The 13630-nt window shown below is 34.4% G+C and overlaps 1 protein-coding gene across 1 annotated transcript in view; it reads left to right on the forward strand.

Annotated features, from left to right (window-relative positions):
* Positions 1-6777: 6777 nt before the first annotated feature.
* Positions 6778-13630, forward strand: part of LOC111384567 (aspartic proteinase-like protein 2) — an 8421-nt gene continuing 1568 nt past the window's right edge. The window contains exons 1-8 of the mRNA XM_023008862.1: positions 6778-7413; positions 8409-8538; positions 8844-9091; positions 10702-10926; positions 11738-11900; positions 12048-12121; positions 12941-13031; positions 13515-13590. Coding sequence (XP_022864630.1) covers positions 7193-7413; positions 8409-8538; positions 8844-9091; positions 10702-10926; positions 11738-11900; positions 12048-12121; positions 12941-13031; positions 13515-13590 — 1228 coding nt within the window. The 5' untranslated portion in view covers positions 6778-7192. The remainder of the gene's footprint in view (positions 7414-8408; positions 8539-8843; positions 9092-10701; positions 10927-11737; positions 11901-12047; positions 12122-12940; positions 13032-13514; positions 13591-13630) is intronic.

The following is a 13630-nucleotide window of genomic DNA, read 5'->3' on the forward strand; positions in this document are numbered from 1 at the left end:
CGGTGGATAGTAACACCGGAGCGGGGGGTTAAATTAGAGGATTTTCCAGGTTTTGAGTTGATCACTTTGGTGGATAACTATGGGTGGGCAAAGGTAGTAGAGCAGCCACATCGGATCTATGAATCATTGGTGGGAAAGTTCTATGCAAACTTCAATGCAGAGATCTACACACCAAGGTCCGACCACTTACATTAGACATGGGTCAGGGGACAGTGGATTATGTTCTCACCAGAGGTTATTCAGGATTACTATCAGCTCACCTGGGACAACATAACCCCCATCCCGGGCGATTTCAATTGGAATGAAGTGGCAGAGCTCCTATTGGGATGACAAAATGCATGGCCACTCTCCACCACTGCATGGTACCAGATTGAGTTGACACTGTCTATAGACATCTTGTGGCTGTTTATGTGCCATAACATTGAGCCGGCCTCGCATAGGACCACATTCACAGATCCCACAGACAAGTTCATCTATCACTTGGTGTGGGTAATAAGATTGATCTCGCCACTCTCTACTATAATCAAATCCATCATGTAGGTACTCTATGAGACAGGCACAGTTCAATGATTTTTCCTAGCCCCATCTCCAGCATATGCAAGGTTGTTGGCATCAATATTGCACCAGGGAAGACACCTGCTAAACCCAACCTCCCTATAAAGCACAATACACTGGAAGCTCAAGACAGAGCCATGATAAAGCACAGGGAAAAGCAAGAGAATGAGTGCCGAGACATCAGGAAGAGCAGGTCAGGTGCCTGCAGATCAAGAGATGCCATAAGCTCCACAGCCACAGATTGAGGTAGATACACAGTTGTGGCGTCAGATATTTGCCGTCGCCGCCACCACGAGAACCAGCCGTGACATACAGGGTCTTCAGTAGGCTATGGGGGCTTTGATGACTGACATGCAGATAGCCCAATGTGATACCCGCATCGCCACTGATATATCATGAGTCACTCACCTGGATTCCCAGGTAGCTAGGAGGAAGATGAAAACTATGAATGGTCGACTGAGTATGTATGTGGGCCGGGTGGATGGCATCCAGATACGAGTGAATGAGACTTGAGAACGTCTGGGCCACATGGAGACACGTGTTGGCGGAATCCAAGATGAGATGGTGCAGCAGTCAGCAATGATGAGGAAGATTTTAGCGTACCTACCTCTACCTCCAGATGATGGTACAGCAGGAAACATCTTCCCACCACCACCTCCATATTGATCAGGGAAGTATTGTCTACTACTTTTGAATTTTATGAAATTATCCTTCAATTATGTCTTTCAACATTTATTAATTATTCATTGAGGACAATGTATTAACTACGTTTGGGGGGTGACATAATTTTGGACATCTTTACATCACTTTACATAAATTCATTAATATTTGTGTCTCTTCAGTATATATGTTTCATTTTTACATGTTGTGTGCTTGACGAGTGTTAAAATTTTTTTTTTTAAATTGTGCATTTTTTCCAGTTTACTTTATTTCCATTCATGAGTGCTTGTGTGAGCTTGATAGCCTTGCCGACTATGATATAAATATTGGACTGATGTAACTTACAAAACTATGGATATGGTGCTGAATAGATTAACAAATACTTGTGATGCAATACTTGACATTCTCTATGCACGACACTCATGCTTGACATGTTAGGTGAGTGATTGGGTTTTGAGCATAAATTAGAAAGTGAGCGATAACCTTCTATTGAATTACACCATAAATTATTGTAAGGAAATTTGGAAATGGTTGAGCAAGCATAGGAGAGCATTGAGATAAGAGGGGGGCTCCGTGCATGAATCGTAGTGTGTGGATTGCCTAGACCAGTGAGGTGAAGATTAGGTGAAAGTTTTAAATTAGGGGTTGGTTTTGGAGACTAAATGTCTAGAAAAATAATATAAAGGGCATAAAAATTAATTTGTGTGAACATGATACTTCCTTCCAAGCCTTTATGAATTGAGCAAGTAAGCCTATTAGGGTATCTTCAAGCCTGGTGCCCTAAGATCAATTGGTCTGGGAGTTACCGGCCAAAAGCTCGCTACAGCGATCATATAGAAAGCAAGAAGGGAAAAAGTTAATAAAAAGTCATCTGATTAAGCCTTTATAACTCGAGTGAATAAACTTGCAAGAGTTTAAAACTTGGTGTCCTAAAACCAACTGATCTAGGAGTCACCGGCTAAAAGCTTGCTACTATATATATATATATATATATATATATATATAAGGCATGTAAAAAGCCCCTTGGATATTTGGTTGATAAAACTACACCTTCAATGCGAGGCAAGTAACTTCGTTTAATTTTAAGGGTTGAAGCAATCAAATTTGGGATAGCTCTCACTTATTAACATGTGAAATTCTGATAACAAGATCAATTTGAACTAAGAGAGGATAAGAGCTACAGTTAACTAACCTCCTATCTTTAAAACACAACCCTAGGATAATTGAGTAAAAATAATAAGTTTGGGGAGGCTCTCGATTGAAGCAAGGACATATTTGACCACTTTAGCATGGGATTCACCCCATCATGAACTTGATATGTTGGCATGATTTCACACACGTATGTCGGGTATGCATTTAACAGGTAAAGGTTGGTTTCATTTTTGCACTGATCAAATTTTATTGAAGCATAACACTTAGTCCAATCCTGAGATACGACAAGTTATTAAGCCATGTTTGTGTAGAATTAAGTCACTATCTTCTTTGAGGACAAACAATAGTTCAAGTTTGGAGGTTTGATAAGTGTGTTTTTACATACTTATTTAGTTCACAAATATGACGTAATTAAGAGCAAAATATTGGAATTGTGATTTAATTTTGATTAATTTGTGTATTGTAGGATACACTGATGAATATGATGAAATTCAGGAGAAAACAGGCGAAAAAGGACTAAATTGAAGCAAAGTTAAAAAGTTCAGGGACCAAAGTACAATTATCTGAAAAGTTGATCCGACGGACACATCAAGCAATTGATCGAGCTAAGTACCAATTGGAGATCATAATGGAACATTGAAACAATTAGAAACATGAAAGGAGGTCAAGAAGTGGAGGAATAAAGTTTTAGGACCAACATAACATAATTTGAAAGTTTTTTCTACTATACGGTTGCATAGTAGAAACCCTTATGTGGTCGCGAACACCAAGGAAGGGAAATAACATGCCAAATTTCATAAACCTATGCGGTCACATAGGTATATTCTGGGGCCGATTCTGCAAATTCCTATTCGCGATGAAATTCTTATGGAAACCTGATCTAAACACGATATAAATACCCAAATCTGTCAGAAACAAAGAGAGAATGCATTGGGAGGCAATAAAACACATCTTTGAGAGAATCTTGGGTCGAAGGAACAAATAAATTTACGAAGACCATCGAGATTTCACACAAATTCATAACCCGTGATGTTTTTTCTTCAATCTATGATGTATTTTGATTCTTTCTCCATGTTAGGCTAGATTTTCATATACTAGGAGATCGATGAACCATATGATGTAATCTTTAATTTTCTAGTTTTGCAATTTGACATTAAAACGTGTATTTGGATATTTGAATGAATTATATGCATTGATTTTCTTCCATAATTAAGTGCACGTAATTATGTGATGTGTGGTGATTTATTTCATCTATTTGAGAGAAGAGAAATAAATTCGACAAGGTATAATTCATCGTAGGGTCCGATATGGGATAGAGGTATACCTGTATATTTTATGTGAATCTTTAAGTGTTCATAAAATCGAATACATTTTTATATATGCACTTGTTATAGAGGTATAAGCCGGTGATATGTAAAAATAGGTTCAATACATTTCGAGAGAGAGTATTGGATAGAATTAGGAACATTGATTCGTCAATAATTCATTCACGTGTCATTTGTGAAATTAGGGTTTAAGGTGATCATTGCATGAGAATTCGTTATCCTAGTGCGATTAATATTCAGTGAATACAACAAAATTGCAGTCGAACCATTTATCTGCATTTTAATTAATTAAAAATTCATTTTGCCCATTAGATCCTTTAATTCATAGCATTTGCATAATTAATGTTTCCTTTAGGTTAAGAATTCAATTTGGATAATTCAGTTTCGGTTAAGACTACGATAGGGAGAATTGAATTGTTCAATCCCTGTGGGACGATATTCGGACTCAAATATCTACTTTATTGCTTGTTAACGAACCGTACACTTGCGGTGGTTTAAATCGAAAGAAATATTTCGTGAACACATTCTATCTATACAGTCTGTTTGTATTACTATTGCATCCCTTACCTTAGTACCGTACAGTTTGCCTGAATTTTGTCTGCTTGTGTCCCCCTGCCCGATACCTATGTTGATCCAACCTGCATTCCCTACCACAATGCCTATATCACTTTGACCGGTGATCCCTACCATGGTGCTTGTGTTTTTTCGACCTGTGTCCCTTGTCGTAGGTAGTCTTATCTAGACGTAGCGCACTGCCTGCATTACCCGCATGACCTAGCTGCAATCTGAATGTATCGACCACGATCGTGGAGAGGACGTAAATCACTTTCTCACCAAATTAGGCGACGCCCTTATTGGCATTACCGTCAAATTTTAGATCTAATTTGCTATAGGTCTACCTCATGTTCCCACATTGTGCCATGACATTCCCGCATTATGCCGAATCTCTTGTCACTCCCTTGCGATCCATGACAACTAGCACCCAATTCCATTATTTTCAAAATATTTTTTTTTCATATTTTCTTTTTAATTACACATTTTCAATAAAAATACTACATACAGATTTAAAACTTTTATTTATTTTTAAATCAAACATTCTCCATCAATCTACATTGTCAAAACACATTCTTAATAAAAAGATGGAGCTTAAACGACAACCAGACAGTGAGAGGTACATGACATATGCTGAATCTCTCGAGTTAATTGTTCCAATGGTCACTGAACTTATAACTATATATTATATTGCTCATTGAAGTTTAAAGTGTCATGTCTTGGCTACTGAACTTTAGAAAACATTGTGCGTTATTCATCGGTATAACTTCCGTCTCAAACCTCTAACGAAATTAATGATGTGGTTACGAAATGTACATGTGGTGTCCTGTCCCATTGTTAAACTTTGAGATAGTCAAATTTTGGTCATTAAATCAAAAAAATATTTTCTATTGTTCACTAAACTTTGAGATAGTTAAATTTTGGCCATTGAACGTTGATATAGTCGAACTTTGACCACTAAACTTTGAGAAACATCTTCTATTACTCACTATAAATTTGGTTTTAATTAATCCTCTATTTATTTCCCCTTATAATATAACTCTTTATTTTTATACTAATTTGTAATCACACATTTATACAATGAAATATTTTGCATGTAAATTAGTTTTTTTCAACTTTTTAACCATATATTTTTCAAAAAAATCACTATTTAAAACTTTTTTAGAAAAATAATGGCCGTCAAATAGGGTTAAAATTCGTTGTTAAAATCCGAATTTAATTTAATTTTAATAATAAATATATTGCATGTTTTATGTCAATTAATAGCCACTTCCTTTGCACAACTTTTCAAAACATTTTCTATTGCTCACAATAAATTTTGATTTAATTAAAATCATTGTAAATACTTGGATTTAATTTTATTTAATAACGAATTCATTACATGTTTTGTTGTAAAATTCAAATATTATGATGATGATATTTTAAAATTCTATAAAAGCAAATTAAATTAAATTTAACTATTGTGATTTGAGTAATCAGTCTCAGTGGTATAGACAATTCTTAGAAAGCTATGTAAAGAAAGTGACTACTAATTGCAATGAAATACACAATATATTTATTGTCAAAATTAAGTTAAATTCGAATTTTAATAACGAATTTTAACCCTTGTTTGATTCCCATTATTTAAAAAACAAAAAGAGCTTTAAATAGTGATTCTCCAGAGAATGTGTAGTTAAAAAGTTGGAAAAAAAATTTGAGGTTACGTTTAAAATATTTTATTGTATAAATGCGTGGTTAAAATTGAGTGAAAAAATTAAAGAGTTGTGTTTTGAAGGGATATCAAAAGAGGCTGAGTTAAAACCAAATTTATAATAAGTAATGAAAGACATTTTTTAAAATTTAGTGGTTAAAATTCGATCACCTCAAAATTTAGCGAGCAATAAAATATGCTTTTCAAATTTTAGTGACCAAAATTCGACTATCTCAAAGTTTAATGGTGTGACGGGAAGTCATATGTGCATTTCGTCAGTCACATTATAAATTCCGTTAGAAGTTTGATACGGATGTTATGTGAGTGAGTAATGTACAATGTTTGTCAAAATTTACATAAACATAACATTTTGAACTTCAGAGTAATTGAAGATATATGAGTTAATTGTTCTAATGGTTACTGAATTTAGGTTTATGTCTTTTATTGGTTACCGAAGGTTAAGAAGTTAAGTCTTGGTCACTGAACTTAGATCCATGTTTTCAATTGCTTACTGAAATTTAAAATGTCCAGTTTTGACCACTAAACTTTGAAAAATATTGTAAATTACTCATTGTAAACTCAATATTTTTCAATAGTAAGTAACGTATGTCATATTTCAAAGTTCAGTGACTAAAACTCGACATTTTAAATTTCAGTGAATAATCGAATATATGGACTTAAGTTTAGGGAGCAATAGAAGATATAGACCTAAATTCAATGATTAAAATTCGATATTTTAAATTTTTATGAACCTGAGTTTATTCAGTGATCATTAGGACCATTAACTCAAGATATATATATAACAATTAAGCCGAATCTCTCCCCATTCTTCGACTGATTTTCAGACGCAACACCAAGAAAGAGGGGTGGCGTGGGTGTTGGGGTGGCGTTGAGGTGAAGCTACAGGGAGCGAGGGAGGGAGAGAGATCTTGAAATTACGTGGAGAGTATTGGAGTTAAGCATGACATTTTCTCCAAAAATCCGCCTTACGTTGAGTACAAAGCTTGTTTACAAGTCACCTCAAAGTTTCCTCCCTTTGTCCCTTTGTCCGTTAATCTCTCTCTTTTTCTCTATCTTTCTTACGTTGTTAACTCACCCCTGCTGTCCTCATCTGCACTCTGCCTCTACCTCACGGCCCTCCTGAGGCCTTTCAAGAATTGTGAAATTTCACGTTTATTTCTTCCCACAAAGTTTCCACTCATATTTCTTCTCGTGATTATTTTTTCGCAACTTTTCTTCATTAATTCTGGGGGTGCCTATGAATTCGAGGAGGCATTTGTTGCTGTTTTTATTGTTGATCGAGTTGATATGTGCGGTGAAGGGCAATGTGGTTTTTAAAGTTCAACATAAATTTGGAGGCCGTGGGAAGGGCGTGGAGGCTTTGAGGGCTCTCAAGGCTCATGATTCTGGCCGCCATGGCCGACTGCTGTCAGCCGTTGATTTTCAGTTAGGCGGCAATGGGAAGCCTACAGATGCAGCGTATATATCATAATCATATGCGTTTTGTTTTATATATTTCTATGTGATGCTTCTAAGCATTTTTGTTTATGGTATAATGTTACTGTCGGTTTTTTGAAAATCTGGTGTTTATGTATTGTTTTGGTTACTAGGAATGTTTGATGGCATGAAATTGAGGACTTTGAATGAAAATTTGTGAAGAATCAAGATGAATTTAAATCATTTCTGTTTTGTCAAAGGCAGTTTTAAAGTAAAGCATATTCTTTTGAATGATGAGGATTCGTTGGAGTTGATACAATGGATCATCATCCAAGCTGCCTCAAATTTCATATCTTGTTCTTGCTTTAGTATTAAGAAATGACGGGTTTTATTTTATTTATTTTTCTGTTTTTTCTATGTTATTTGTTATTGTATATGTCATAGAGGCAATCATTAGTATACTTGTTCATACGTATGTACATGTGGATATGACTTTGTGTTATTTGGCTCCTTTTATATGGGGAGTTAAAATTATGTGAAAGCTAGAAAAGGAAGAATATGGAAAGTTTTGATATCTTGCATCTCTTTATCATTTCGTTATATGTACTAAAGCTTTGTTGTTGTTCATGATGTTGGAGTTTTGTGTTGATTATGAAGGGAAACTCTAAGAAAGAAAAAGGAATATAGTTAATGAGGTAATAATTTCCGTAGGAAGCATGGTTGGAACTGAAATTGATTTGTTTGGATTTGTTGCCTATATCTAACACGACTTAAAACTTGTGTGGGAACTTTTCATTATGTGATATTATATGACAATATTGAATATGAATACATGTTTACATTCATGCACGTATTTATTGCTATTAGCTTTCCTTGCAAAATAGTCGTAGCTGTCAGAATCTCTATATGTAGCCTTGTTTTGATTCTGTTTTCTCTGCTAAATAGCTTTTTTATTGCACCAACTTTGAACAACTGAAAATTGCACATACGCTCATAATTTGTTTCTTGACAACGGTTTTTATGATGCATTGTTGCAGGCTGTATTACACCAAGATTTCTATTGGGTCTCCTCCGAATGACTATTATGTACAGGTCGATACAGGAAGTGACATTCTCTGGGTGAATTGTAAAGACTGTGATCGGTGTCCTACAAAAACTGACCTTAATGTATGTCTTTCTCCTTTATATTTTCGTTTTCTTTTAACCATCTTTATTTGAAGAATTGGGATTTAAGTTGTTGAATACAGAATCTGGTTTGCTTACATATTTCAACTTTCACAAACTGATGTATGCCTCAAGACATGTTTGTTTCCGAGTGTTGTACAATGTACATTATAATAGACAAGATTCTATATTCTTTACTTTTTTAATATTGTTAAGTTATGTGCATTTTATCTTACAAAACGTGCAATTCAGTGCTTTTCGCTCTGGAATTAGAATGACTTGTTTTAGGGTATGTTTTCATCCAACAGATACCCTTGAATCAGTATGACATAACGGCCTCTTCAACCGGCAAGAAAATAATGTGCGATCAAGAGTTTTGCAAAACTGTGTTCACTGGTCCGAGTTCAGATTGCAAGGTTGGAATGGCCTGTGAATATGGCATCACTTATGGTGACAAGAGTAAAACTGAGGGCTTTTTTGTCAATGATTACATCAGACTTGATCAAGTGTCAGGAAACCTTCAAACGACAATCATGAATGGGTCAATAGCATTTGGGTGAGTTTTCATTTCTGATCTTAGAACCTCCTGTTTGGCTCTCTGTAATTGGATTCCAACACTTGTTATTATTCGGATCAAAGTTGTATGGCAAAATATGAAGTAATTGATCACAAGAACATAAGAACAAAATAATTGGCAGAGGAATTAGGAGATTTTATTATAATATGGAGAAAGAATACAAATATTCTGTGTTTATAATTTGTCTAACTTGTAATGAGGTTAAACAATTTAACTAAATTGTAGAGAAGATCCAGACTAGAAATAGAGTTGTAGATGAAATAGAATGTTCAAAAGTTTTCTTACCTAGATTTCTTCAAGTCCAATATAAATTTCAACTCCCAGTAGGGCTTCCAAATAGATTTTCAACTAGAATTTGCCTAATAGACTTTGGATAGAATTCCAAATAGAATTTTTCTTAATGTACACTTTAATTAGAACTCTCAATTATCTTCATCCAAGAATTGGGGTCACACCTAAATTCTAACATTGAGCATTTCTGGGTAGTGCTTAAAAGTAAGCCACACTTACTTTTAAGTTACTTAATTTTCCATACATGATATTTTGAATTTAAATATTTTACTACAAAACTATTTTTTCAAGAAAGCTAACTTAATTGGCTTTCTTCTAGAAAGCAATCTTGGCTTTCTAGAAAAGTAACTTTTAAGGACAGCTAAACATGCTCTCAGTTATCCGCAGTACAAAATTGAGTTCTTCGGCTATGTTATGCAGTTATCTGCAGTACAAAATTGAGTTCTTCGGCTATTTTATGTGAATAAAAGATTATACTTGCTTTAACTTTGTTGAAGGTAGTCCTCAGTTTGCATTAAGTACTTGAATGCATATGTTAGTCCATTTCAATCTCACAATAATTTGAAGTCATATATGGTATCTGTTTACATACATTCCTCTAAAATCAATATCTGTATACCAGTTCAACATGCACATTCACTCTAATGTTACCATTACAGGCTAAATACATTTGATTAGCTCAATTTGTGTCACAAACTTCCAAAAAATAGTGAAAAACGTCTGTTCTCTGGTATGAGGTGAGGTTCTTATAGAAAATCTAGACACATATATTTCACCGACATTGATAAAAGTGTTTCTTGTAACTGAATTCGTAATGATACTTCAAACTGCTTTGGACATAAGTTTTCTGAATAAAGCCCTCATATTTTAATTATGGGTGTTAAAACTTCCCTTCAAGTCCTTTTCAAAATATAGGCTCTTGCAAGTAGAGTGATTATTCAACACGTACAACAATATTAACATGTAAGTGTACTAGCTAATTATGCGAGATTCTTTTTGCAGCATTTTATCTTTTATTATTCCTCTTCTCTGGTTTTTGGCTTTCTTCAAAGTTCATAAATGTCTGCTCTCTCGGTCTCGGATATGTATGAGGTAATGACCGAGTGTATGGTGGACATATTTTGATTTCATTTGATCTTTTCTGTCAGCCTAGTTACATGTCATTTATTTTGTGGATTATACTTATCAATTGAGTCTTGCTCTTGTCTGTCGAACAATTTTCACCATCTTTGTAATTTCAATCATAACCTATTTATTATGTTTCTTTCTTTAGCTTACATGTTTGTGATCCAAGATAGGTGTTCAACTAAACAATCTGGAGATTTAGATTCATCCTCTCAAGCAGTTGATGGAATAATAGGTTTTGGACAATTGAACACATCCGTTCTTTCACAGCTTGCTTTGTCTAAAAAGGTGAAAAAGGTATTTTCACATTGCCTGGATGGAAGAATTGGAGGTGGCATATTTGCTATTGGAGAATTGGCACAGCCAAAAGTAAATTCAATACCACTAGTCAAAAACGAGTACGTTACTGCATAACTTATTTTGTATCTTGGAGTTATTAGTGGTAAATTTTTATTTTTGTTATGTTGTGTCGTGTGTTCATAGCATTTATCGGAATATATATCTGTATTCTTCTAATTGAGTAACACCTATTCAAGAACTTAAAGTTCTTACGATAGCATTTAATTTTTCCAGTATATAATTGGAGAATCTGTTCATTACTGTGTAGGGCAACTTCAATTTGGTTTCATGTCGATAATACTAGTTTTCTTTCTAGCTTGTCAACTTTTAATAAGGAACAATGAGAACATGTGAAAAAAGGGACACGGGTGTATTTGAACATTGTGGACCTCTTATTAACTTGGTTGTTGAAAGGCATGTTCAGTTTGAGATTTTAATTCTACCCCAATAACACAATTCAGACCCTCATCTGGTAGATGAATTTCAATCACCAATTATGTCTAATTACGACAGTGTTTTCTTTTTCAGTTTCCTAAATGTTGTGACCTTGTCAATAATACTGAATCCTTCCGTTTCCTAAATGCCTTACAGCATACCTTAAAAATTGAAGCTTTGCTATAATACCTCTACATTTATGAAGTTACTGGTGAAGGCAACTTATTTTCACATTTATTGTGGCAGCCATTTTTTAGTCAGAATTTGTGCTAGCATTTAGCATTAATTGTCTGTGAAGTTTGTTGTCTAAAACATTGTCTTTGGAATTTACATTTGTTTTATGTACTCTTCTTGAAATGTCTGCTAAAAGAAATATTAGTCTGTGTCTTATTGACTACGTATAGGTCTTTAATTACAGTTTTATTACTCTCTTAGGGCGCACTACAATGTTCTTATGAAGGCAGTTGATGTGGGTGGTCAATCTCTAGACCTTTCAACTGATTTTTTGGGCTATGATACCAGTGGAGATACGATTATCGACAGTGGTACAACTTTGGCTTATCTTCCATCTGGGCTTTATAATCAGGTTATTGAAAAGGTATATCTAATGCTTCACGCTCGTTCATCCACTAATTCATCCTAAAAATGAGCACTTAGTCATTGCTTCTTCCTCAATCCATCTTCTAGTGTACATGCTTCTGTTTTCCTCTAACCCCTCTCTATCTCTATCTCTCCCCCTCTCTAGATGATGGTACAGCAACCTGATTTGCAAACTCATTCAGTCGAGGAGCAGTTCAAATGCTTTTGGTATAACGGGAAGTAAGGCTCCTTGCTACTCCGTGGTTGTGTGTATGTGTGTGTTTATACATATGTGTGCACATTTGTATTCGTTTACACAAACATTAAAGACAATCTCCTTGCTGTTTTTTGTTGCATATTATGTTTTTTCCAAACTAGTGTTCCGATAAAAGTATAACTGTAGTTCAAATTATTATCTTGAAAGAATTTCTAGTTGCTTGTGTTTTCAGGTCCTTTTTTGAGGGATAAACTATTTAAAAACTTATATAAGCAAACTACCCAAGATGTCCAAGAAATTTTGCAATTACAAAAAAATTAAAAAAAATTAAAAATAAATAAAAATAAAAATAAAAATCAGAAATTGCTTTGTTTATTGCTATCATGCGTTAACTATGAATACCAGTGTTTAATATTTGTATTAAGACAAATATACCTGTAAATAACCGAAGTAGCTTACTCATTTAAGAAACCCCCTATGAACAATACTATTGATTGTGCCCAAGAACCATTTGATTGAGTTCTCCCTCTCTCACCAAAGCGAAGTAAGTAGGATCCTGGAATCAAATGAGTTCTCCATGGGTTCTTGCGCCCATGGTAATAACATTAATAGAGAGAGTTTTGTTTTTAGTAATTTTTACGAGCTAAAGCTGATGGACTATTTTCTAGTTTTGTGGTTTGACCGATTCATTTCTTTGATTTTCCATTTTTTTCTTTTCCTCTTCTTGATTGTTATTAGTGAGGATTCTATGTCAAGTATTTTCATAATTCTTTCCCTATTAACAAATTTCTTCTTTTATGTGAAGAAATTTAAATACGCTTTTGGTTTCATGTGTTTTGCAGTGTTGATGATGGATTTCCAGTCGTCACTTTTCATTTTCAGGGCAAAATTCTTTTGGCAGTTTATCCCCATGATTATCTGTTTGAAGTTCGTGTAAGTAAGCTGGATTAGTTTTATTGCATAGTTTGCCATTTTCTTGTTGATTGGGTTGCATTTGATTCCCAAGTGCTTTTACTATAAGGTGGCATGTAGCGTTCCTTGATCCTGCAGTCAAGTGGTTCTGGACATTGCAACTTCCTCTTTAATCTATATATTAAATTACAAGGAATATTTTTTCTATCCCTCATAAATATATATCAGTACATGTAAAAACATACTGTAGAAAATCAAATGGTGAAGGCCATAATGGTAACAGATAGATGCCATATTTCTAAAATCTTGCATGAACATTCAATTGGTTGAATTTGGAAGTTCGAAATTAATGTTATTATGCCATGTCCATTTTTTATATTATCTTGGAAAATATTTAAGACATAAAACACAGTGGCCATTACACAGCATCAGTTCAGAGAGTTGATGAAATGAATAGTGACGGTAAATGTAGAGAATCACAACAATGCAACTTCAAATTTGCAGGATAACGAGTACTGTATTGGTTGGCAAAGTAGTGGAATGCAGTCAAGAGATGGAAAGGAATTGACTTTGTTAGGGGGTACATTTCAAGCTTACCTTCTTATATTAAGTTATTTAAA

Source organism: Olea europaea, unplaced genomic scaffold, assembly GCF_002742605.1.
Source record: "Olea europaea var. sylvestris unplaced genomic scaffold, O_europaea_v1 scaffold294, whole genome shotgun sequence".
In the NCBI taxonomy this organism is placed as follows: Eukaryota; Viridiplantae; Streptophyta; class Magnoliopsida; order Lamiales; family Oleaceae; genus Olea; species Olea europaea.